The 23889-nt window shown below is 50.4% G+C and overlaps 1 protein-coding gene across 1 annotated transcript in view; it reads left to right on the forward strand.

Annotated features, from left to right (window-relative positions):
• Positions 1-23889, forward strand: part of IFT122 (intraflagellar transport 122) — a gene marked incomplete at both ends in the record, with an annotated part of 79502 nt that overhangs the window by 18963 nt on the left and 36650 nt on the right. Inside the window, 10 exons of the mRNA XM_080718168.1 lie at positions 1320-1396; positions 5293-5359; positions 6263-6409; positions 8110-8286; positions 9667-9742; positions 16907-17098; positions 17232-17370; positions 19052-19254; positions 20549-20686; positions 21977-22141. Of these exons, the coding sequence (XP_080574294.1) occupies positions 1320-1396; positions 5293-5359; positions 6263-6409; positions 8110-8286; positions 9667-9742; positions 16907-17098; positions 17232-17370; positions 19052-19254; positions 20549-20686; positions 21977-22141 (1381 nt within the window). The remainder of the gene's footprint in view (positions 1-1319; positions 1397-5292; positions 5360-6262; positions 6410-8109; positions 8287-9666; positions 9743-16906; positions 17099-17231; positions 17371-19051; positions 19255-20548; positions 20687-21976; positions 22142-23889) is intronic.

The raw sequence follows: 23889 nt of genomic DNA on the forward strand, positions 1-23889 counted from the left end.
CGCGCATCAACAATTTTCAGATGGAGGAATGGCTGAGGCTGGGCGTGGTGGTGCACGCCTGTAATCCTAGTCCTTAGGAGGCTGAGACAGGAGGATCACAGGTTGGAGGACAGCCTCAGAAGCTTGGCAACACTCTTAGCAACCTAGTGAGACGCTGGAGGGTGGAGCTTGGACGGAAAATGCGTTTGGGTGCAGTCGCTGCACCACAGAACACTAGGGCCGCGATGCCACGTGGCCTGACTCCTGATTTCGTATCTCCCCGAGGACTTGCCATGGCTCCAGATCCTGGTCTAGTGTCTTCATTTTCCAGCCGTCCGTCCTGCGTTTCTTTTCTTTTCTTTCTTTTTTTGTTTTTCAGTCCTGGGGATGGAGCCCAGGGGCCTTCTACCTCTGAGCTACACCCCCCGCCCTATTTTTTGTTCTTTATTTGGAAACAGGGTCTCACTGAGTTGCAGAGGGCCTCACTATGTAGCTGAGGCTGCCTGCGAACCACGATCCTCCTGTCTCAGCCTCCCAAAGGCTGGGATGACAAGCGTGCACCACCATGCCACCATGCCAGGCTTTTTTTTTTAATTTTATTTTTTTAATTATACTGTTTTTGGTTTTTGGTACTGGGGATTGAACCTAGGGGAATTCTATCTCTGAGCCACACTCCAAGCCCTATTTTATTTTATTTTTCCAGTTTGAAAACGGTCTCACTAGGTTGCTGAGCCTTGCTACATTGTTGAGGCTGTCCTTGAACCTGTGATCCTCCTGTCTCAGCCTCCCAAGTCCTGGGATTGCAAGCATGCACCAGGCCCGGCATTCCATCCTGTATCTGGAGGCCACCATGAACCAGTAACAACCACAGACTAAGCACGTAATTTGCTCCTGGCACCATGCAAGGTGCTTTACAGTATGATCACATCAGCCCTCAAACAAGGTGCCCGGCACCGATGTCCTGGAGGAGGTGGTTGGAGTTGGCCCAGAGTAGTGACGGGGGCACTTGTCCCTGTGCTTTGTGTGTGTGGTACTAGGGGATTGAACCTATGGGCTTTCTGCCTCTGAGCCATACCCCCAGCCATATTTTATTTTTAGTTTTGAAGCAGGGTCTCACTAGTTGCAGAGAGCCTCACTAAGTTGCTGAGGCTGGCCTTGAACCTGCCACCCTGTCTCAGCCACTTGTGTGTGCCACCACGCCTGGCTGTCCCTGTGCTTTTTGTTGGTTACTCGCAGAGAGGCTTGCCCCAGCCTCCAGGCTCGTGGTTGGAATCTTCAGCCGCAGCCACAGAGACATTTGTGGGTTGCTGCGTAACAACCTGTAGCTGGCCATCTTCCAGGCACAACGATTCGATCCAGTGTGTCTCCTACAACCCCGTTACCCATCAGCTGGCGTCGTGTTCCTCCAATGACTTCGGTAAGTTCTTATTCCCAGTGTCACAGTGTGGTGGTTTTTGTCCTAGAGAGCGCACACCACTTCTCTACCTGCTGCAGCTGAGGGAGGCTAACAGTTACTCTTTAAACTGTGTAGAAAACTGGGGACGGGTCCACCATAGGATCCAGCTATTGCACTCCTGGCATCTTTCCAAAGGGGCTGAAATCAGACTATTCTAGTACTATGTACACACATGTTTATAACAGTACAGTTCACAGCAGTACAATTATGGAGCCGGCTTAGGTGCCCATCTGCAGATAAATGGATTAAAAATTATGAGATATACACACAGTGGAATGCTACTCGGTAGAAAATTAATAGAACTGGAGGACAGTCTGTTAAGTGAGATGAGCCAGCCACAGAACGTGAAGGGCCATGTGCGTTTCCTCGTGTGGGAGCTCAGGCGTGATCTGGGTAGCAGAGGGGCTTCAGGTAACGGAGGAGCAAGCCCAGTGGAGCCCAGGAGGTGGTCCTGGGGAGGAGGCACCTACGTGCGAACACCAGTGCCAATCTCAGCATCATGTCTGGGGAGGGGGGAGCCGGGAAAGCCCGCCACGTGCTGTGGTCAAGTCTGTGCCCTTCGCTGGGGACTGTATTGTGACATGAGGCTACAACGCACCATGTCTATAATACATACAAAACACCTGTCGCAACCCAGCCGGTGAAGGATGATGCCCTTGTGTCTGGTGAGACATCTAGGTGACTGGAGAGCCCCCAGGAAAGAACTGGCAAGGAGGATGGGAGGGCACGGGCTTAACTTGCCGTTGCCAGCTGGGAGGCCTGCCCTGGCTCACCCTGGCAGGGGCAGTTCAGCCGTGCCACCCTTGTGCCATCCGCGGCCCCGTGAGTGAAGCTCTCTGCGTGTCAGGGGAACTTCTGCTGTGCGTGCCGTGGTGACCGTCAGGCGGCTGCACTCCCCGAGGGGCTCTGTGGCGTAGGCGCTGGCATGGCGGAGCTAAAGGTCTGTGGACAGTGGGAAGGAGGCGGGTTGGCTCTGTCCATTCAGTGGACTCTGCTGTCCAGCTCCCTCAACGGTGGCCCTTTGCTAAGAGAGAGTGGGACCAGTGGAGCCACCCTTGGATGAGGAGTCAGACACCGAACCCTCTCAGAATTCCAGAGTCCTCATCCAAAAGGGACATGTTACCTGCCCTGTCTCACTGATGAGGTCCTGAGGTCCACAGAGGATGTAAGTGAAAGCATATCATACAGTAGGGACTGTCTTTTTTTTTTTTTTTTTTGGCGGGTCTGAGGATGGAACCCAGGGGCATTCTACCTCCGAGCTACACCCCACCCCTTGCCGTATTTTTTTATTTTTTATTTTTTGGTGGTACTAGGGTTCCTGGGAACCCTTCTACCCTTCTACCTCTGGGCTACACTCCCAGACCTATTTTATACTTTTTTTTTTTTTTGAAACAGGGTCCCTTAAGCCAGCAAGGCTGGCTTCGAACCTGCACGATTCTCCTGTCTCCACCTCCCAAGCACAGGGATTACAAGCGTGAGTCACCATGCCCGGCTGCCCTATTTTTTTTTTTTATTCTTTATTTTGAAACAGGGTCACACTAAGTTGCAGAGGGCCTCACTAAGTGGCGTAGCAGAGGCTGTCTGCAAACTGTGATCTTCGGTCTCAGCCTCCCAAATGCTGGGGTTACAAGTGTGCGCCACCATGCCCGGCTCGCCTTTTTTTTTTTTTTTTGGTACTGGATGGAACCCAGGGGCCTTCTACCTTCGGGCTACACTCCCAGACCTATTTTATATTTTATTTGGAAACAGGGTCTCTTAAGCCAGTTGAGGCTGGCTTTGAACCTGCATGATCCTCCTGTCTCAGCCTCCCAAGTGCGGGAATTACAAGCATGCGCCACCATGCCTGGCTTCGCCATTTTGTTTGGTAATGTAGCATTTCTCCCTGTGAGGCCCTGGTCTCTTTGCTTACTTTGTGGGGATTAAAAAGAAAAAATAGGCCAGGTGTGGTGGCACACACTTATAATTCCAGCGCTTGGGAGGCTGAGACAGGAGGATCGCACAGGTTCAAAGCCGGCCTCGGCTACTGAGTGAGGCTCTCAGCAACTTAGTGAGACCCTGTTTCCAAATAAAGTATAAAATAGGTCTAAGAGTATAGCCCAGAAGTAGAAATGCCCCTGAGTTCCACCCCCAGTACCACAAAAAATAAAAATTTTAAAAATTTTAAAAATAAAAAGACAAATAGAATTCCTGTCCTCAAGCTCATGGTGTTGGAGGAAGGTAGGATTTGTGAAAACACCTTAAGTCAGAATAGTATTTGTTAAACTTGCAGTGGGGTATGTATTGTGCTCAAGGTTAAGAATGAATTCCTGGTTGAGCTCTGGGTCAACCCCCAAGTCAGTTAGGTACTATTCTCAGCCCCATCATACTGATGACAGAACTGGGCTGAGGGTGGCTCGGTGGTCACTGGCATTATTTAGCTGGTCCGTGGAGGAGCCAGGGCTTGGCCCCAGGCCAGGCGGCTGCATCCAGAGCCGGCCTGCTGGCACTGCAGAGGGCAGTCCCTCCATCCGGAGGCCCCCAGAGGCCCCAGGCAGGCGCAGTGGGGCCCAGATAACGTGCACAGCTGGAGCTGTCTGAGGGAAGCATCCTGGACTAGGGGAAAAGAGAAAAAATAACTCGCTTGACATGCACCTGGCTGTGTGAACACATCTGTGCACTCGATTTCCTTTCTTGATCGATCATGCTTCGCATCTCAGGCAAACAGCAGATTTTGCTTATTGAGCCTGGACGCACACCTGTGTGGTGGGCACTGAACCGGCATGCCTGGAGGCCAGAGGGGCAAGGTGACCACGTGCCGCAGCCAGGGCGCAGCTCAGACACGGCCATGTGCTGTGCTGGAGGCCCGGGGAGGGAGCTGGCTCCTCAGAAAGCATCATTCATTACTCGCAGTGCTAAGTGGTCCCCTGGTTGCGATGTCCTAGTTATGAACAGAGAAGTTGTTATTTCTTTGAGGCCTGAATCTCAGAGAAGTTGGCTAGAACCTCACTAATCGCTTTTTCTTTTTCTCTTGAAATAATTGTCGATTCTCAGTAAGTGCAAAGACAGCACAGGGCAGTCTCATGTATGTTTTGTCCAGTTTCCTCCTTTGGGAACATCTTATAACTATTGCACGTTACCCAAACCAGAAAACGGGCTGGACAATGTGTAAATATAGCCCTGTCAGGTTATCCTCAGCACCCGCGCCGCAGAACTATTCCAACACCACAGACACCTCCCGCCGTCAGCCCCTCTTACCCGTTACCCCACCCTCTGGGACCACGGATGTTTTCTCCAGTTCTAAAACTTTTTTCATTCAAGAACGTTATATAAAGCTGGGGATGGTGGTGTACGCCTGTAATCCCAGCACTTGGGAGGCTGAGACAGGAGAATCGCAGGTTCAAGGACACCCTCAGCAAGCTAGTGAGCTCCTGTTTCAAAACAAAAACATAAAAAGGGCTGGGGGTGTAGTTCAGAGGTAGAACGCCCCTGGGTTTGATTCCCAGTACCAAAAAAAAAAGAATATTATATAATTAGAGTCATATATAATATATGACCTTTTGACAGAACTCAGAGTCATTTTACTTCCAAGCTATATCCCAGCCCGATTTAATTTCTTATTTGGAAACAGGGTCTCACTAGGTTGCTTAGGGCTTCGCTAAATTGCCGAGGCTGGCTTTGAACCTGCGATCCTCCTGTCTCCGCCTCCCAGGCATTGGGACTGTCAGCATGCACCACCACACTCGGCTTGAGGTCGGCGCTTTTTACTCAGCATGAAACCAGGTGGTCCTTCAAGCCCTTGTATGTGGAAGAAGTTTGTTTCTTTTTCTTGCTGGCTAGTATTTCAAGCAGTGTGTCTTCTATGTTCTTGTTCATGGAAGGGCTGTGGTCTCCTGAGCAGAAGTCCATCTCCAAGCACAAGTCAAGCAGCAAGATCACCTGCTGCAGGTGAGTTGAGGCGTTTCTGAAGGCAGGCTTCGGGACAGACTCTGCAGACCCAGTCATTTCGCACAGTGGAGTTCCGTGTTAACTCGTTGGGGTGGACTGCTTTTCTTGATGGTCTCCTTGATGGGAAAGACTTCATGCTTTTTTGTTTTTTGTTTTGATGGTACTGGGGTTCCTGGAAGCCCTTCTACCTCCGGGCTACACTCCCAGGCCTATTTTTACATTTTTATTTGGAAACAGGGTCTCCTAAGCCAGCGCGCATGGCTGGCTTTGAACCTGCGCGATCCTCCTGTCTCCGCTTCCCAAGCGCGGGGATGACAGGCGTGCGCACCACGCCCGGCTGACTTCATGCTTTTGGTCATCAGCAAAAGAGATCCACAGACTGTCCTCGTGCAGTCAAGACAGGCTCTTTAAAAGCTCGTTTAGCTGGGCGTGGTGCAAGCCTTGTAAAACATGCACTACAGCACGTGGCAGATAGCAGGCACTCCAGACGGTAGCTGTTCTTGCTGTTGGGCTCTCGATAGCCCTTTCCTTGACATCTGTTGAGTGCCTGCTGCCTGGCACCCCGTGTTCCGGCTGAGACTACACCAGGACGCAGGGTGAGGCGCTCTGGAATTGGGAGGGGTGGAGTGGAGTGTGGGAAGTGGGGGCTGGCACAGCCCAGGGGTGTAGCCACAGCCAAGGGCCGTCACAGAGGCGTGAACAGAGGACCACGCAGCTCAGGAAACGGTGCCGTTGCCGTCACGTCTCGCCACTGACTCGAGGAAGGAGTGGGACCGCAAGCCCGGGCTCTGACCCCGAGTCAGGGAGAAGCCTCGCGCTGCCCTGCAGACGGCGCCTCGTCTCACTGGTCCCCTTTCGTGTGTTCCTTCCCCCTCCCGGTGCCCTCTGTGGTTGCGTGCACAGCTGGACGAATGATGGGCAGTACCTAGCTCTGGGGATGTTCAACGGCGTCATCAGCATACGGAACAAAAATGGCGATGAGAAAGTGAAGATCGAGCGTCCGGGGGGCTCCCTCTCCCCCATCTGGTCCATCTGCTGGAACCCTTCAAGGTACTCTACAGCGCCCTCCTCGGGCAGCTCCGTTAGCAGCGAGGGCTTTCTCGGCAGGCTCAGTTCTCTTCCTGAGGTCTCCATAGTTAGGGAGTCTTCTTACCCCACTTGACTGTTGACTGGTGTATTTGGAACTTTTTCCATTTAAATGGATTTTTTTTTTTTTGCAGTATTGGGGCTTGAACCCAGGGGCATTCACCTCCAAGCTCTATACCTAGCCCTATTTTTTATTTTTTATTTTTAGACAGGGTCTCACTAAGGTGCAGAGGGCCTCCCTAAGTAGCTGAGGCTAGCAGTGAACCTGCAGTCCTCCTGTCCCAGCCTCCCCAAGTTCTGGGATTACAAGCATGTGCCACCGTGGCTGGTTAAATAAAAACTTTATTTTTTATTTATTTATTTTTTTTGGTGGTACTGGGGTTCCTGGAAGCCCGTCTATCTCCGGGCTACACTCCCAGACCTATTTTGTTTTTGGAAACAGGGTCTCCTAAGCCAGCGCGGCTGGCTTCAAACCTGCGCGATCCTCCTGTCTCTGCCTCCCAAGCGCGGGGATTACAAGCGTGCACCACCACGCCCGGCTAAATAAAAACTTTAAAAAGCCTGTCTTAGCTGGATGTTGTGGTGCACACTTGTAATCACAGGTTTGAAGACAGCCTCAGCAAGTAGTGAGACTCTCATTAACCTAGCAAGGCCCTGTTTCCAAATAAAAATAAAATGGGGATGGGGTGTGTAGCTTGAAGGTAGAACACCCTTGGGTTCAATCCCCAGTCTCACTCACACACACACACACTCACACACACACACACACACACACACACACACACACCATCTTGATTTTGGAATGAATCCCAGAGATTTACCTAAGCATATAAGGCCAGCCTGAAGTGTGTGTGTGTGTGTGTGTGTGTGTGTGTGTGTGTGTGTGTGTGTACGTGTGTATACACCTTGTGTGCCTCGTGTGTGAGCAGCACAGGAAGGCCATTTTCTTATGAACTGATAGCCAAGATGTTCACTGTGGCTGCTTTTCTCTTTTCCCCTTTTGAGTCCTTCTATGTCTGGGCAGAATATGTTCCTATCTGTTAGTGAATATCTTTTTTCAAGAGCCTTTTTTATTGCCCTGACCCAAAACTCAAAATGAACTCTGTGCCCTCCGCTAAAGCACAAACAATCGGCATCTATCTTATCAAACCTTACACACACGTTCCTTTATAGGCCCATGCGACTTTGAGGTGCACTAATAGCTTTAGAGGCTCTTTGTATAATCCCATCGTATTATTAAACCATCAATATCCACCCCCAGCCCTCTGAAGGTAAATTAAAGGACTTAATTGTTTACCAGTCCAATGTCATTTTACAGGTGGCTGCCTGCTTGATTTAGGAGGCTATTTAATTCTGTTGCCGTTCCTATACCAGATTACTACACTTCTTCCTGAATAATTTTGTCCCGTCCAGGCAGTACTGTGCCTGTTTAATGCTGTCAACGGCCATTAGCCTACCCAAAGTTCCTGCTGTTTGATTTTGTGGCCACAGATGACTTTGTGGCTTCGGTCGACCATTTCTAATTCATGAGAAGCAGGATGCCCAGCATACCTGGTGGTCGTCCTCTTCCGGGTATGGTCCAGGGGCTCCTTGACAGGTTTGAAATTACAGCTTTAGTGTAGTTGTAGGTAATGTGATTGTGAACAACCACTTACTGTCTACAGCCGATGGGAGAATTTCTGGATGAACAGAGAGAACGAGGATGCTGAGGATGTCATTGTCAACAGATATTTTCAGGAAATCCCTTCCACTCTGAAGTCAACAATATACGGTAGTCAGGGTAGTGAGGCAGAGGAGGAAGAGCCAGAGGAAGACGACGACAGTCCCAGGGACGACAACTCGTGAGTGTGTCCCAAGGAGTGAGAACCCTCCTTGTAAGGGCCCAGGCCCCGTGCAGACCTGCTGGGGCAGATGCCGTTGTGAACCCCCTCGAAGAAGGGGAGCAGAGCAGGGCCCAGAATTGTTGGGGTGAGCTTCCCAACTCAGGGGAGCACACACTGAGAACCCGTGTGTGGCCTATAACATAATCCTCTGAGAAACTAGGAAATAGGAAACATACTCGACAGCGCAGAGGAGAGGGTTCAACTTCATGCCCATTGAAACCTCCGTTGGCATTGTGCATTTCCCTTCCGTCATTAGTGTGCGCAGACAGTTAGCTAGACCATAGCCTGCTTCTCGTTTTCCAGTTACTATCGTAGAGCGAACCTTTCCGGTAATGTTAGAAATCCTTTGAAAAGCATGACTTGGTGCCTGCGCGGCGTCCCTTGTGTGGGTGCCCACGGTTCACTTCACACTTCGTCCACGACTGGACACGCTCTCGGCCTGTTCTCGCCCTTTGCTCTCCCTGCATTGGCGAGAGCCTCCCACCGTCCTCACCCCCTCGTCCTGGCGGCCCGGGCGTTCTTTCTTCTTGTCAGTCGAGATCACTTGTAGGGAAAACACTGACGGAGAGAGGGAAAGTGGGCCCGGCAGGATACTCCAGTTGGGCAGACCCAGCGTGGGACTTGCCACACTGTGCTGCCGGAGGCTCCTGGGAGACTCTCAGGGGCCTGGAACAAAGAAAGGAAGGAGGGTGGGGTTCAGGTCCTTATCTGTTCTCAGCTAGAGCAGCCCTCTTGATTGTTCAACACAAGATTTGGTTTTGCCCTGGGAGGGGGCTTTGAAAGCCACCACTACAGCTCACAGCTGTAGGGCTATGCCAAGAGGGCTCCCTGCGGGCTGGCTCCTGGATTGCATTTGAATTTCAGTTCCAGACACACAAAGTTCCCCTGCAGACCCTTTCCTGCTGACATCCCCTCTCGACCTTTCCCTTTTTTTTCCTGTAGTTCTGAATTAGTGCCCATGACATTTTCCACTCTGCCACTGTTGGCTGGGTTTTACCAAGGCCTGCATATCTCATGGCGCTGCCAGGTACCGTCAGGCTCTGATCTCAGAGAAGCTGGGATTAATGGAGACATGCAGCCGTAGGTGGGTCAAGACCTGCCTCCACGGCTGGAAACCTCTCTTGAACTAGATTTCCGAGTAGCCTGCTTCCCGGCTCCGCTAACAGGGTTTCACCTGTGGCCGGGCAGGGCCACAGCTGTTGGCCTCGGTGAAGTTGTGTACCATTTGGCACCCTGACAGCCTGGTCAGGATGCTCGTTTCCCTGTTTGTTAAACGCTCTGAACTGCACTCATCAGAGTCCGTGGCCCTCATCACCTCTTTTGTCTTCTGTTGATTAGAGAGGGGCATAATGACATCCTGGCCGTAGCCGACTGGGGACAGAAACTTTCCTTCTACCAGCTGAGTGGAAAACAGGTATGGAGCCCCATAAAACCCATCTTTATCTTGTCCATTCTGCTATATTTTTACTTTCTGAGATTGCATTATTGTTAATTATCATGAGCTGGGTGCGGTGGCACATGCCTGTAATCCTGGCGCATGGGAGGCTGAGATAGGATCACAGGTTCGAGGACAGCCTCAGCAACCCAGTGAAACTCGGGTTCTTTTTCTTTTTTGTGGTGCTGGGGATGGAGCATAGGGGTCTTCTACCCCAGACCTACTTTTTAATTTTGTATTTGGAAACAGGCTCTCCCTAAGTTGCTGAGGCTGGCTTTGAACCTGCAGTCCTCCTGGCATAATCTCCCAAGTACTGGGATTACAAGCATGCACCACCAAGGCCGGCTGAATTCTATTTAAAAAAAAGACATAAAAAGGTCTGGGGGTATAGCCTGGAGGTAGCATGCCCCTGAGTTAAATAGTTAAATCCCCAGTAACACACACACACACACACACACACACACACACACAGAATAGACCAAGACCAGAACAGTATAATAGTATGCCCAGGGTCCCACCCAGCTGGGAAATAGGGGAGCCTGGCATTAAACCCAGATCGGATTGACTTTAAGTCTGCCCAAGCCAGGCGTGGTGGCACACGCTTGTAATCCCTGCGCTTGGGAGGCGGAGACAGGAGGATCGCGCAGGTTTGAAGCCAGCCGCACTGGCTTAAAAGACCCTGTTTCCAAAAATAAAATAGGTCTGGGAGTGTAGCCCGGAGGTAGAAGGGCTTCCAGGAACCCCAGTACCACCCCCCCCCAAAAAAAAAGTCTGGCCAAGCATGGTGGCACACACTTGTAATCCCAGTACTTGGGAGGCTGAGACAGGAGAATCACAGGTTCATGGCCAGCCTCAGCTACTTAGTGAGGCCCTCTGCAACTGTGTGAGACCTTGTTCAAAATAAAAGAATAAAATATGGCTAGGGGTGTAGCTCAGAGGTAGAATGCCCCTGGGTTCTATCCCCAGTACTCCCAACACACACACATGCATGCATGCATGCATGCACACATACATGCACACATACAGTCTAGGTCTTGGGGCTGGGGATAAAGCTTAGTGATGAGCGCTTGCCTAGTTTGTGTGAAGCCCTGGGTTCCATTCCCAGCAGCAGCGACAAAGTCTAGCTCGCAGTCAGGACTTCCTTCCTGTTTGCTTTTATTCATCCTGCCAGTGTTTCTGAGCATCCTCCTTAGCCAGCCTCAGCACGGAGGAGCTGCTGACGCAGAGGCGTAAGCGATAGCCTGCGCACCGTCAGCGCGCACGGCACGTCCTGGTGACACGCTCGAGAGCCAACAGTCCGGTGTGGTGCGATGCATGACATAGCAGGGACCACAGAGAGCCGCCGGGGGGACACAGAGGAAGGGGGCATCGCCCACCGCCTGGTGGGAAGGCGAGATCTTGTTCAGGTGACCCTGGAGCGAGCGGGAGCTTTCCAGGCAGAGGACGTTGGGAGTGGTGTTTCAGGCAGAGGATGAGGACAGTGAGTTCTTGAGGGGACCAGATACCAGAGTTTGTGGACTAAAGATGGAGCTGGAGAGGAAGATGGGACATGATTGCAAAGGACCAGAATGCGTGAACGAACTCGAGCGTCGCGTTCCATCAGTGTTCACATGGCAGGGACTGAGCGGCACCGTCAGATTTCTGTTTCAGAACTTTCTTTTTAAATTCCCATGAAGGGTAAAGTACAAAGCAATTGTTAATAGGCTGTCACGTCATTTGGAAGGAAATGTCAAGGGTTAAAGTGAGGTAGTGGGTATGGATTACGTACCACAGCCGTGCCGACAGAAATCCAGCGTGATGAGTGAGTGATCTCCTGCTTCACTGCCTCCGTGATCCTCAGAGCACTCATGCCAGAAGGCAGGGGAGGAAGGCTCAGGTGTGCAGACCCCAGCTTGGGCCATTTCTCCCAGCCCTGTCTTAGTGATATATCCATAGATATAAGGATATTGCTCAGGGACATTCTGCCTCTGAGCTGCACCCCATCCTTATTTTATTATTATTATTTTTAAACAGGGTCTAGCTAAGTTACAAAGGGCCTCGCCTAGTTGCTGAGGGTGCCTGTGAACCTGAGATTGTCCTGTCTCAGTCTCCTACGTCCTGGGATCACGGTGCACACCACCACACCTGCCTGTTCATTTGTTTTTAGAGTAAAGATAAGATAAAGGTGGTAGACTGCCGGAGCCAGCCGGCAAGAGTACGGGTTCTGAAGAGAGGCGTGAGGATGAAGAATTTTTAATTCTAACGTGGGGGAGCCGCCAGCTTACTCTTTCTACTGGTCGATCCTTGTCCATGGGTCAATATTTCCTATGGGTCGACGACTATGCCTGGGTCAGTATTCTCTATCGCGCCGACACTCCTGGCCAATGCAACTTCTGGGTCAATCTCATCTTTATTGCATTGACCCTGATGTTTTTCCAGAGGTATTTTATACACAGCTACAGGTCCATCAACATTCGCGTGCTACCACCACCAGAATACAATAAAGACCAACACAAAACACACACATTACAGATAGGCCTATCAGTGCCCTCGTGTCAGCACCACCTGATCCTCTCTCAGACCTCTCTGAACTTTCCATAACCCCAAACCTTGTTGACTCTGGGCGAAGGACAGTCAGCTGAGTCAGAGACACCGATCCAGGGGACGGCCTTAATGGCTCCCCACAGTAGACAATAAAGGGTTTTCTCAGTTTCCAGTGGCCAGTTTCCCAAAGCCCATACTTTACTGATGTGGGATCTAGTTTTCCAGGCCCTGTCTTTTCATATATCAGTGTATGTACATCATCATTCCACAGTACATATTGGTCCACCAATAAATGGTGTGGCTTTCGTATACCAGGAACTAGGTATACGAATGGCAAGTGGCATCTCCTATGAGCAAGTAACCACACTGAACTGAGGGAATGGAGTCTGGTTGCAATAGTGACCCTAAAATGGAGCTCAACAGGGTCGGACATGGAAATGTCCCACATATGCCGCTCCAGAGTTGTGTGTGTGTGTGTGTGTGTGTGTGTGTGTGTGTGTGTATGTGTGTGTATGCCGCTCCAGAGTTGTGTGTGTGTGTGTGTGGTACTGGGGATGGAACCATTCTACCTCCGAGCTACACCCCCAGCCCTATTTTTATTCTTTATTTGGAAACCGGGTCTCACTATGTTGCAGAGGACCTCGCTAAGTAGCTGAAGCTGGCTTCGAACCTGTGCTCCTCCTGTCTCAGCCTCTCAAGTACTGGGATGACAAGTGTGCGCCCCCACCTCCAGCTCCAGAGTTTTTGAATGATAAGTAACTGTAGTCTCCTGAGATCGGTAACTCCCAACTTGTTTGGGACAATAAAATTGTTTTCCTGGTAGGTAAGGGTCTTTTTACTTTGGGAAGGTTTAAAATTAAATATAGGATATTGAAGTAAATCAGATTCAAACTTTGTATTAAGCTAAGGTAAAATGTGTATGTTTTTTGGCCCTTAAAATGTTCCAGGCCATTGTGTGCACTCTTCATAGGATTAATTTTTTTTTCTAATCCTTGCACAAACCTGAGAGATTGATGTCATTAACATCACAAATTTGTATATATGGATATTAAGGCACAGAGAAGTTCAGAAATTTGCTCAAGGGCACAAGTCTGTGGTCAAGCCTGATTTGGAGCCCACAAAGGTTGGTGTCAGAATTTATATTAGAATATCAGATTAGTCTTTTTATGACCCCTTTAAAAGCTATAATTGAATAATGAATTTTGTACTTCTCATTTTAAATGGAAAAACATTTTTTTTTTTAAAAAAAAAACTGGGTATTGAACCCCAGGAGCATTCTACCTTTGAGCGGCGACACCCCCAGCCCTATTTTTTATTCTTTAATTTGAAACAGGGTCTCACTAAGTTGCGGAGGGCCTCATTAAGCAGCTGAGATTGTCCTCGAACCGTGATCCTTCGGTCTCAGCTTCCTGAATGCTGGGATCACAAGCGTGCGCCACCTCACCCGGCTCCCCCAGACCTATTTTATACTTTATTTGGAAACAGGGTCTCACTAAGTAGCTGAGGCTGCGATCCTCCTGTCTCAGCCTCCCGGGTGCTGGGATTACAAGCGTGCGCCACCACACCTGGCTCTCGCCTGCTAATTCTAACCTCTGGGTCACCTCGGGATAGTCTTCGCTAGTTGTCTTTTCTCTGAAATATGCTTCACATTTTCTTGCTACGTCGAAATGTGGATGGCATTCAGAACGTTGTGAACGCGCTTTGAGACTCGTCTCGTGTTTCTCTGGCGATAGCGGTGACGTACGTGTGGGTGAGCCGGGCGTTTACTCCGCTCCTCGACATTCAGAGTGCAAGCGTTCAGAGGCGGGCAGCCACCGCGGTCTCATGCAGCTCTTCAGCTTTATCTCGGTCTCTTGACACCTGCGCCGCGCGTGGCAGCGCGAGGCTTCTGGACGCGCAGCAGTTGTGTGCAGAATGTAGCCGCTCCCTCTGCTTCTCTTTTGTCTCTTTGCTCGGCTCTCCCACCTCACTCTCCGGCTGCTGTACTCCCCCTACCTCTTGTGCTCACCTCGCGTTGGTGATGTCAAGGGCTGTCCTCGAGCAGACTTCTTGTTCTTTTAATGCGACGCTCACCTAAGTGCAGCTCCTGCCTTCCACCTGCGCTTGTGCCTCCAATTTCTGCTGCTTTGGTCGCCCTCGGTGTCTTCAGGTGTTTGTTGTACGGTTGGTGCAGTTTCTGGCTGTCGCTGCAGGAGGACTGCTCCAGCGGGAGCACTCACATGGAGGCCTGAGGGCGCGAGCCACTTGGGAAACTGCAAGAGGTTTTGGCTGAGCAGAGGATCTTGAAGGCCGAGTTCAGGAGTTTGACCTTCATCCCAAAAGCTGAGGAGATACCACGAAGAGAGGAAAAAGACAGCCCACAGAAAGGGAGAGAAGTTTGCAAATTATATATTTTATTTTATTTTGCTTATTTATTTACTTATTTATTTATTTATTTATTTATTGCAGGCCTGGGGATGGAACCCAGGGACATTCGACCTCCGAGCTACACCCCCTGCCCAATTTTTTATTCTTTATTTTGAAACAGGGTCTCACTAAATTGCAGAGGGTTTAACTAAGTAGCTGAGGCTGTCCACGAACCATGATCCTCTGGTCTCAGCCTCCCAAATGCTGGGATTACAAGCATGTGCCACCATGCCCAGCTCAAATCATAGATTTTAAAGGGACATGTCAGCAGGGTGTGGTGGTGCACACTTGTAATCCCCATACCTAGGAGTCTGAGACAGGAGGATCACGGGTTTATGGTCAGCCTCAGGTACATAGGCCCTCTGCAACTTAGTGAGACTCTCTTTCAAGATAAAGAATAAAAACAGGACTGGGGGTGTAGCTCGGAGATAGAATGCCCCTGGATTCAACTCCCAGTACTGCAAAGAAAAGGACATATATTTAGAATATACAAAGAACTATTACAACTCAGTTATGAAAAGACAAATAGCCCAGCTGAAAAATGGGTGAAGGATCTGTGGTCAGTAAACACAGGAAATGATGCTCAACATCTTTAGCTGTCAGAGACATAAAAGTCAAAACCACAGTGAGCTGCCACTTTATGGCCACTAGGATGGAGAAATTAGAATCATTAATACCCTACAAGTGCAAATATAAAATGGTGCGGTCGCTTTGAAAAAGTATGGTAGTTCCTCAAAAGGCTAAGCATAAAGTCATGTGGCTCAGCAATTCATAATGAAAAAGAATAAAACATGCACATCTATATATACAGTGGAATGGAAGAAACCAGACATTCAAAGTCACCTGTTGTATGATTCCATATAGATGAAAAGTCCGGAATCGGCAATTGATACACCGAGAAAGTAGGTTAGCAGATACCAGGAGTGAAGAGAGGAAGGGATGAGGATTGAATACTAGTCTGGTATTTCTTTTTGGGGTGATGGGAATGTTCTGGAATTAGGCGGTGGTGATGATTGCCCAGCTACGTAACTACATTGAAAGTCATCGAGAGCTGGGTAACATAGTGCACACTTGTAATCCCAGTACCTGGGAGGCTGAGACAGGAGGGTTGCAGGTTTGTGGCCAGCCTCAGCAACTTGTGAGGCCCTCGGCAACTTAGCACCAGTTTCCAAATAAAGAGTAAAATAGGGCTCGGAATGTAGCTCAGAGGTAGAATGGCCCTAGGTTCTATCCCCAGTAACACACACACACACACACACACACACACACACACACACACACACACACACAGTTGAATTGTCCACTCTACATGAGTGAATTGTATGGTATATCAATTATATCTCAAAAGAATTATTATAAACAGAAGTAGGACAGTCTTTTTTTTTTTTTTTTTTCAGTTCTGGGGATGGAACCCAGGAGCATTCAACCTCTGAGCTACAATCCGTGCCCTATTTTTTATTCTTTCTTTCTTTCTTTCTTTCTTTCTTTCTTTTCTTTTCTTTTCTTTTCTTTCTTTTTTTTTGGGGGGGTGGTACTGGGGTTCCTGGAAGCCCTTCTACCTCCAGGCTACACTCCCAGACCTATTTTATATTTTTATATTTGAAAACAGGGTCTCCTAAGCCAGCGAGGCTGGCTCCGAACCAGCGCGATCCTCCTGTCTCCGCCTCCCAAGCGCGGGGATGACAAGCGTGCCGCCACGCCCGGCTCGAGGACAGTCTTCTAGACTGAATAAGCCCAGCTTTCTCTCAGGGAGAAAGCCCACCCAGCCTCCGGGCCGGGTGAGGAGCTAAGGCCCACTTCTGGACAGTTAGGTCGCCTGCAGGAAATGCTGCTGACTCTAGGAGTCCAGGATGTGGCTGGGAGGAGTAGGGTGGTCTGGGTGCAGAGAGCACCGTGTTCGTAGTGGAAGGCAAGAGGCAGCCGACTCTCCCCTCTCTTCCAGGCTTCCCCTGGTCAGAAGGCTGAGTGAGACAGGAGGATTACAGGTTCAAGGCTAGCCTCAGCAACTTAGCAAGGTCCCTCAGCAACTCACCGAGACCTTGTTTCAAAAATAAAAATAGGGCTGGAGGTGTAGCTCAGAGGTAGCGTGCCTCTGGAGTTCAACCTCCACTACTAAATAAAAAAGTAAAAGCTTGTAGGAGAAGCCCTTGGTGGTGGTTTGATTATGATGGAGTCAGTCACAGTTTTCCCTTGGCTCGTGTTCTCTTTCCTCAGATCGGGAAGGATCGCTCACTGAACTTTGACCCCTGCTGTATCAGCTATTTTACTAAAGGGGAGTACATTTTGCTGGGGGGCTCAGACAAGCAAGTGTCCCTTTTCACCAAGGATGGCGTGCGGCTCGGGACTGTGGGGGAGCAGAACTCGTGGGTGTGGACGTGTAAAGTGAAGCCTGACTCCAACTATGTGGTAAGGAGGAGAGGCTGGCCGTGCAGGGCCGCAGCCACGTCAGCCACGTAGATGACTGGTGTTCGCTCTGGACACTTGGGAGGTGCCCTGTTTCCCTGCAGAGCTGGCAGTTGACGGCACTCTCTCCCCGCAGGTGGTAGGCTGCCAGGATGGCACTGTTTCCTTCTATCAGCTTATTTTCAGCACGGTCCATGGGCTGTACAAGGATCGGTATGCCTACAGGGATAGCATGACGGACGTCATCGTGCAGCACCTGATCACTGAGCAGAAAGGTACGGGAGAGGTGCCGCCTCTGCCCCAGCACACGGGAGGAGGGACAGGCCGAGAGAGCCGTGACAGCGGCAGGAGTGGCAAGGAAATGTTTCTCCTTGGCTATGTCTGGGGGGGTGGTAAGGGGATTGAAACCAGGGGCGTTCTGCCTCTGAGCTTCAACCCCAGCACTATTTATTTTCTATTTCTTATTTTATTTTATTTTATTTGTGGGTCTGAAGATGGAACCCAGGGGCATTCCACCTCCGAGCTACACCCCCTGCCCCCTATCTTTTTATTCGTTTTTTGGAAACAGGGTCTTATCCCTAAGTTGCAGAGGGCCTCACTAAGTAGCTGAGGCTGTCCGCGAACCGCAATCCTCCGGTTTCAGCCTCCCGAATGCTGGGATCACAATAATGCGCCACCACGCTCGCTTATTTTTTATTTTAAAACCAGGTCTCACTAAGTTGCGGAGACCTCACTGAATAGCTGAGGCTGGCTGTAAACCTGTGACCTCCCAAGTACTGGGATTACAGGCATGTGCCACCACACTGAGCTTTCTCCTTGGCTTTTGTGTGCATGGGGGGGAGTACTGGGGATTGAACCCAGAGGCTTTTTATCTTTGAGCTACACCCTAGCATGATTTTATTTCTTATTTGGAAACAGGGTCTCGCTGGGTTGATAAGAGTCTCATCACAACTTGCTGAGGCTGTCCTTGAAACTGCAACTATCTTGTCTCAGCCTCCCAACCAAGTACTGGGATTACATACTTGAAAGCATGTTCGTCCAGCTATGGTGGCATAAGCACCTTTAATTGCAGTCATTGAGAGGCTGAGGCAGGAGGATTGCAGTTTGAGGCCAGCCTTAGCAACTTAGTAAGGCCCTCAGCAACTTAGGGAGACCCTGTTTCAAAATAAAAAATAAGGCTGGGGCTGTAGCTCAGAGGTAGAATGCCCCTGGATTCAATCCCCAGCACCAGTGAAAGAAAGATATGAAAGATATATGTGCGCATGCTCGTGCTCTCTTTCCCTTTCTCTCTCTCTCTCTCTCTCTCTCTCTCTCTCTCTCTCTCTCTCTCTCTCTCTCCCCCCCCCCCATCTTCTGTGTTCACACCCAGAAGTGTGAGCCACAGCACACTGTGAGCGCTTTGCCCAGGGACTGGGATTGGGCGTCGTCTTGAGGTTCACACTGGCTTCGGTCAGCCCACTTGAGAGTGGCTGCCTGTGTGGAAGACACCAGCTGTGAGGGTGTGTGGCGCCTCGGCAGCTCGGCAGTGGCCCTTCAGGGACAGTTTTTCCTGTTGACCTGTAGCCAGGCAGAGCCCAGTGTGTCCCAGGAACGGCATGTGCTCCCTGTTGTTCAGGTCTAGGGTGGGCAGTGGCCGGAGGAGAGACCGGCCGCGCAGGTGCGAGGCTGGTCCTCGGGCCACTGATGCTGCGTGGGAGTTGAGATCCATACTGACCAGTGCTGGGAGCAGCACTGTTGTGAGCTTCGGACCACAAAGACTGTATTGTGTACAACTTTGGATCCAGTGCTCAGCAGAGCTGATTGTACATATTAAGCACTCCATAAAGAATTTTTAATGAGAGTATCTCACTTTAATTGCCAGTAGCATTAAGTAAATGATAGCTTTTAATTTCTCTGCCTTCTACCTTACTTAACAACCTTTTGCTAGAGCCTGATTTTTTTTTTTCCCTTTGACAGTTCGGATTAAATGCAAAGAGCTTGTCAAGAAAATTGCCATCTACAAAAATCGATTAGCGATCCAGCTGCCAGAGAAAATTCTCATCTATGAGTTGTATTCGGATGACTCCTCAGACATGCATTACCGGGTGAAGGAGAAGATTGCCAAGAAGTTTGAGTGCAACCTTCTGGTGGTGTGTGCCGACCACATCATCCTCTGCCAGGTGGGCAGCAGACTGTGCAGAGGTCAGGCAGACCTGCTTCATGCTCACCCCGGGGATACGGTTAGATCTATGGTTTTAAAACTGGTTGGTAGATAAGCCAGGTGTGGTGGCCCACGCTTGTAATCCCAGCATTTGGGAGGCTAAGACAGGGGGATCGCGGTTCAAGGATAGCCTCAGCTACTTAGTGAGGCTCTTTGCAACTCAGTGAGACCCTATTTCAAAATGAAAAATAAAATTAGGGCTGGGGGTATAACTAAAAGGTAGAATGCCCCCTGGGTTCCATCCCCAGTAACACACACACACACACACACACACACACACACACACACACAGACACAGAAAAATTAATCAGTAGAAAACATGTCCTTTCCACTAAACTCAGTGGCTGATCATTGGCTTCCACTGTACTGGTAACTAGATGAATTAGTCGCTACTAGAAAGACATGGTGTATGAACTAAAGAATACTTTTTTTTTTTTTTTTGCAGAAGCATTTTGTCATACTAGGATTAGATACATTTTAACCACTGAAATCATAACTTGGGCCCAGCATGGTGGCACATGCCTGTAATTCCAATACTTGGGAAGCTGAGACAGGAGGATCAAAGGTTCAAAGCCAGCCTCAGCAACTTAGACTCTTAGTAACTTAGTGAGACCCTGTTTCAAAATAAAAGAGCTGAGTAGGTAGCTCCTGGGTTCAACCTCTAGTACCCCCCAAAAAAACTTGGTGCCCCAGAAACAAACAATTTTTTGATAATCACATACTATAAAATGGGCATCAACTTGGTAATTAAGGACGTTTTACTTTCTGAGGGATTTTTTTTTTTTTCACAGAAAAGGATTTCTCAATTTATCCAGAAAGTATCTAGGTCAGTGCCAAGAGAAGTTTGGAAAGACTTAGAGAGAAACCTAGTAGAGGTGGATTAGGTTCCCACTCAGGCCTGTTGCAAGTGATACAATCAAAGAAGTCCTCTGAGAATCACCATTGTGCAAAGCAGTTTGATCAGTCTTATGCGTCTAGAACCTCCGGCTGTTTAGAAGGGCCACAAATCATAGGCGAGGCTGTGCTTGGGTTCTGGCTCTGGCTATGGAGGTCCAGGTTGAAGACGGGAGACCAAGTGGCGCTCCAGGGGGCGGGTGTGCAAGGATTCACGTCCTCTCGAGGGCCAGGTGGGGCTGGGTGGATGCCGAATGTGTAGTGTAGGTGCGCGTGTTGCCGGTGGGGAAGATGCCTTGGGGGCGGGGAGCACTCCTGCCTTGGGCTGCTCGTGTAACGCCGGGGGGTTTGCTTTCCAGGAGAAGAGGCTGCAGTGCCTGTCGTTCAGCGGAGTGAAGGAGCGGGAGTGGCAGATGGAGTCTCTCATTCGCTACATCAAGGTGATCGGTGGCCCTTCCGGCCGGGAAGGTCTGCTAGTAGGCCTGAAGAATGGGCAGGTGAGTGTCCCTCTTGTCTCCTGTGGGCTGCTCATCTGCTTGCAGACACAGGGAGCTGGTCTTCAGTGACCTAGGTGGGCAGGGAAGGGCGCGCTGCACTGGAGGGCCACTGGGAATGTTTTGCAAGGACAGCCTGGGGCCAGAGGTGCAGGGCCCTCAAACTCATGGCACGCTTGTGCTCTGCAGAGTTGGCACCACGGCCCGGTCCCTGGGCCGCACGTACAGTGGATTAGTGGGCTTAAGGTCACCCAGAAGCTGGGAGATTTGTTAGGACGCAGCTTTAGTGGATTGCTGGGGAGGGAGGCAGGGGCAGGTACTCGGGTCAGAGCCCTATTAGGGCAGTGGATGGATTATCAGTGTGCACCAGCCTGTGTCCTAGACAGTGCTGGCTCCTCGGGACTTTACTAGGTGCTATGAGCACATTGGCCCTTTGGGAAAAGTTGTGGGAACATAGTTACAGACCGTTGAGATTTGGGGGTGTGTGGTATGTATTCTTTGCTCAAAATAAAAGTTCTATGTGGGCTACATAGAAATTTGAAAGTGAAAATATAACTGCATTAGCCCGAGAGCCAAGCTGTGTAGCAGATGGCCGTGGCTGAGGCTTGTCAGGTCTTTGCTGGGGACGGAAGTTACAGAGCATGGGATTGGTGGGAGCTGTCAAAGAGCAAAAGCAAAGTGGGGGCCTAGCCCTGCTGGTCAGCCGTCGCCTGGGAGGCTGAGCGTGGCCTGCCGGGTCAAGTTAACCTGGGGTCATGTTCTTTCTTAGCTGCTTTTGAGCCACGTGACCCTGGCTAAGTCACTTCACCTGAGGCTCAGGATTTCCATATGAGAATAACCCTGCATTTTTCACAGGGCTCTTAAAAGCAGGGAGGTCAGTAAATGGTAACTGCCATCACTAGCACCGTCATTACTTTATGCCAGCTGTCTTGTGAGTGTTTATAGTAGCCTCTTCTGTGTTCGTTTGGGACTCACATCTTTGCAAAACAGTCTCCCCTGCCCCGGCAGTCTGAGTAATGTCATTAACAAATCCAGTCCAAGCAGACACTGAAGTGGGTTTGGCGTTTCTCAGGCCTGTCATTACCTCAGTGACCTCCGCTGAACCACATTTCTGGTCTCCTGAGGATAAGCCACCCCCTTTTCTTTCTTCTAATGAGTCCTTTTCTCCACACAGAGCTTCTGTGGAGTTAGTGGGAGTTGTTCTTGTAGAACACATGGGACTCCAAAAGCCTGGCAGTGTTCCAGGGTCTGGTTGCCATGGTGACTCACACTTTCTCTCTGCAATTTCGCCAGATCCTGAAGATCTTTGTGGACAATCTCTTCCCCATTGTCCTGCTGAAGCAGGCCACGGCCGTGCGCTGCTTGGACATGAGTGCCTCCCGGAACAAGCTGGCCGTGGTGGACGAGAACGACACGTGCCTGGTGTATGACATACACACCAAGGAGCTTCTCTTTCAGGTGAAGTCCCCAGGCGGGTCCTTTGATGAGTGCTTCCGTCCAGCTGCCCGGCCTGCAGGCCGCTCCCCCTCTGGCCCAGGCCGGGAAGTATACAGGGCCCGGCCCCAGCCGCCCCTCCTGGACCTCAGGCCTGGACAGCCTCAGCTGGCTGGTTTCCTTGCCAGGGAGGCGGGCAGCTAACGCCTCCTCACATGTCCACTGTGAGGCCTGCCTGCTTGGACGCGCCACCCAAGGCACAGTGAAAAAGCAGGATCAGGAGGGGAGGATGGGCGGGGACACCCCCTACTACGTCACAGGGTGCCCTGCGAGCCAACAGAATGGGAACGGTTTGGAGCGCTGGGGCACTAGGCGCTGTTTATGCAGGGTTGGTGCCGTGGCTAGGGAAGTGTGTCCCTGGAGAAGAAAGCCCGAAGGCTGCGTGCCCCGCTTCTGCTGGGTCCAGGCCACTCTGCCTCTCCCTCTGGCACTTTGCTAGAGTGAATACCCCAAGGTCAGATCAGCTCCTGGCTGGCTCCTCCTCCCTGCAGGCTTCCCAGTGACACGCAGAGCCCGTGCCCTCCCAGTGCCCTCCTCCGCCTTCACAGCAGCTAGGAGCTGCTGTCAGTCACACGGGGTTCCAGCTGCCCCGAGCCCGTAGGTGACCCCAGCTACCGTCAGCCCATCACGGAGGAAGCAGAGTGGTTTAGGGGAGGGACAGTGGACAGCCCTCGCCTTCGTGACCTGTGGAGCCTGCTCACCGCACTTGCTGGGTGATCTCGAGCAACAGTGAGCCTCTCTGAGCCTCAGCTCTCCTCGTCTCTAAATGGAACTCGTGGCCCCTCCCTCACACCATTGCCACAGGCGCCTGGCTCAGGGAGGCAGAGTGGCCCTTGTCGCCACCCCTGCCCGCACTCCGCCAGTGGCTCCTACAGAGCCCGCACTGGTGCTTGGTGGAAGCCGGATGTGGGCCCCGCCCTGCCAGGGGCCTGGCCAGTCCCGGTCTCACTGCACCTTCTACATGAAAACAGCTGTGTTTTTTAATCATTATAGTAATTCATGGACCTTGGGGCTCCAGGGCTGAGTAGAACAGGAATGGGGCAGGGTACCCCCCAGGGTGACTGTGTTTTTACACTGTGAATCGTAAACGCAGAGACAGTGTATTATTTTCTAATTTGCAAAAGAACTCACTGTGCCTTTCTTCTCCTAAAAAATAATAGTCAGTCATGACAAAAAAATTTCAGGCAAACAAAATGAAAAGCACCCACAGTTGCACCCACCCAGAGACAGTCACTGTTAATCCTTAGGAATAAATATATCCTACTCAGTCCTCTTCCTTAGGAATAAATATATCCTACTCGGTCCTCTTCATATCTATCCCCCCACCCTCCCGTGATACTGGGGAAACCCAGGGGCATTCTACCTCTGAGCTAGACCCCAGCCCTAGTTTTTGTTTTTATTTTGAAACAGGGCCTTACTAAGTTGCTGAGGCTGGCCTTGAACTTGTGATCCTCCTGTCTCAACCTCCCAAGTACTGGGAGTAGAAACACGTGCCACATACCTGGCTCTGATCTGTTCTTCAACAGAAGTGAAATCCTGCTTTTCTGCTTTTCTGTTTATGATGAAATTATTAACATATGGGGGGAAATAATTTTTTCACAAGTTCTGCTTATTCAAAAATTCCCATAGTGTGCCAGTGCATAGAGGAGTTTGCCTTTGTATTTTATTTATTTATTTTTATTTTTATTTTTTTTTTGTGGTACTGGGGGTGG

The sequence above is a fragment of the Muscardinus avellanarius genome, assembly GCF_963383645.1.
Source record: "Muscardinus avellanarius genome assembly, chromosome: 22".
In the NCBI taxonomy this organism is placed as follows: Eukaryota; Metazoa; Chordata; class Mammalia; order Rodentia; family Gliridae; genus Muscardinus; species Muscardinus avellanarius.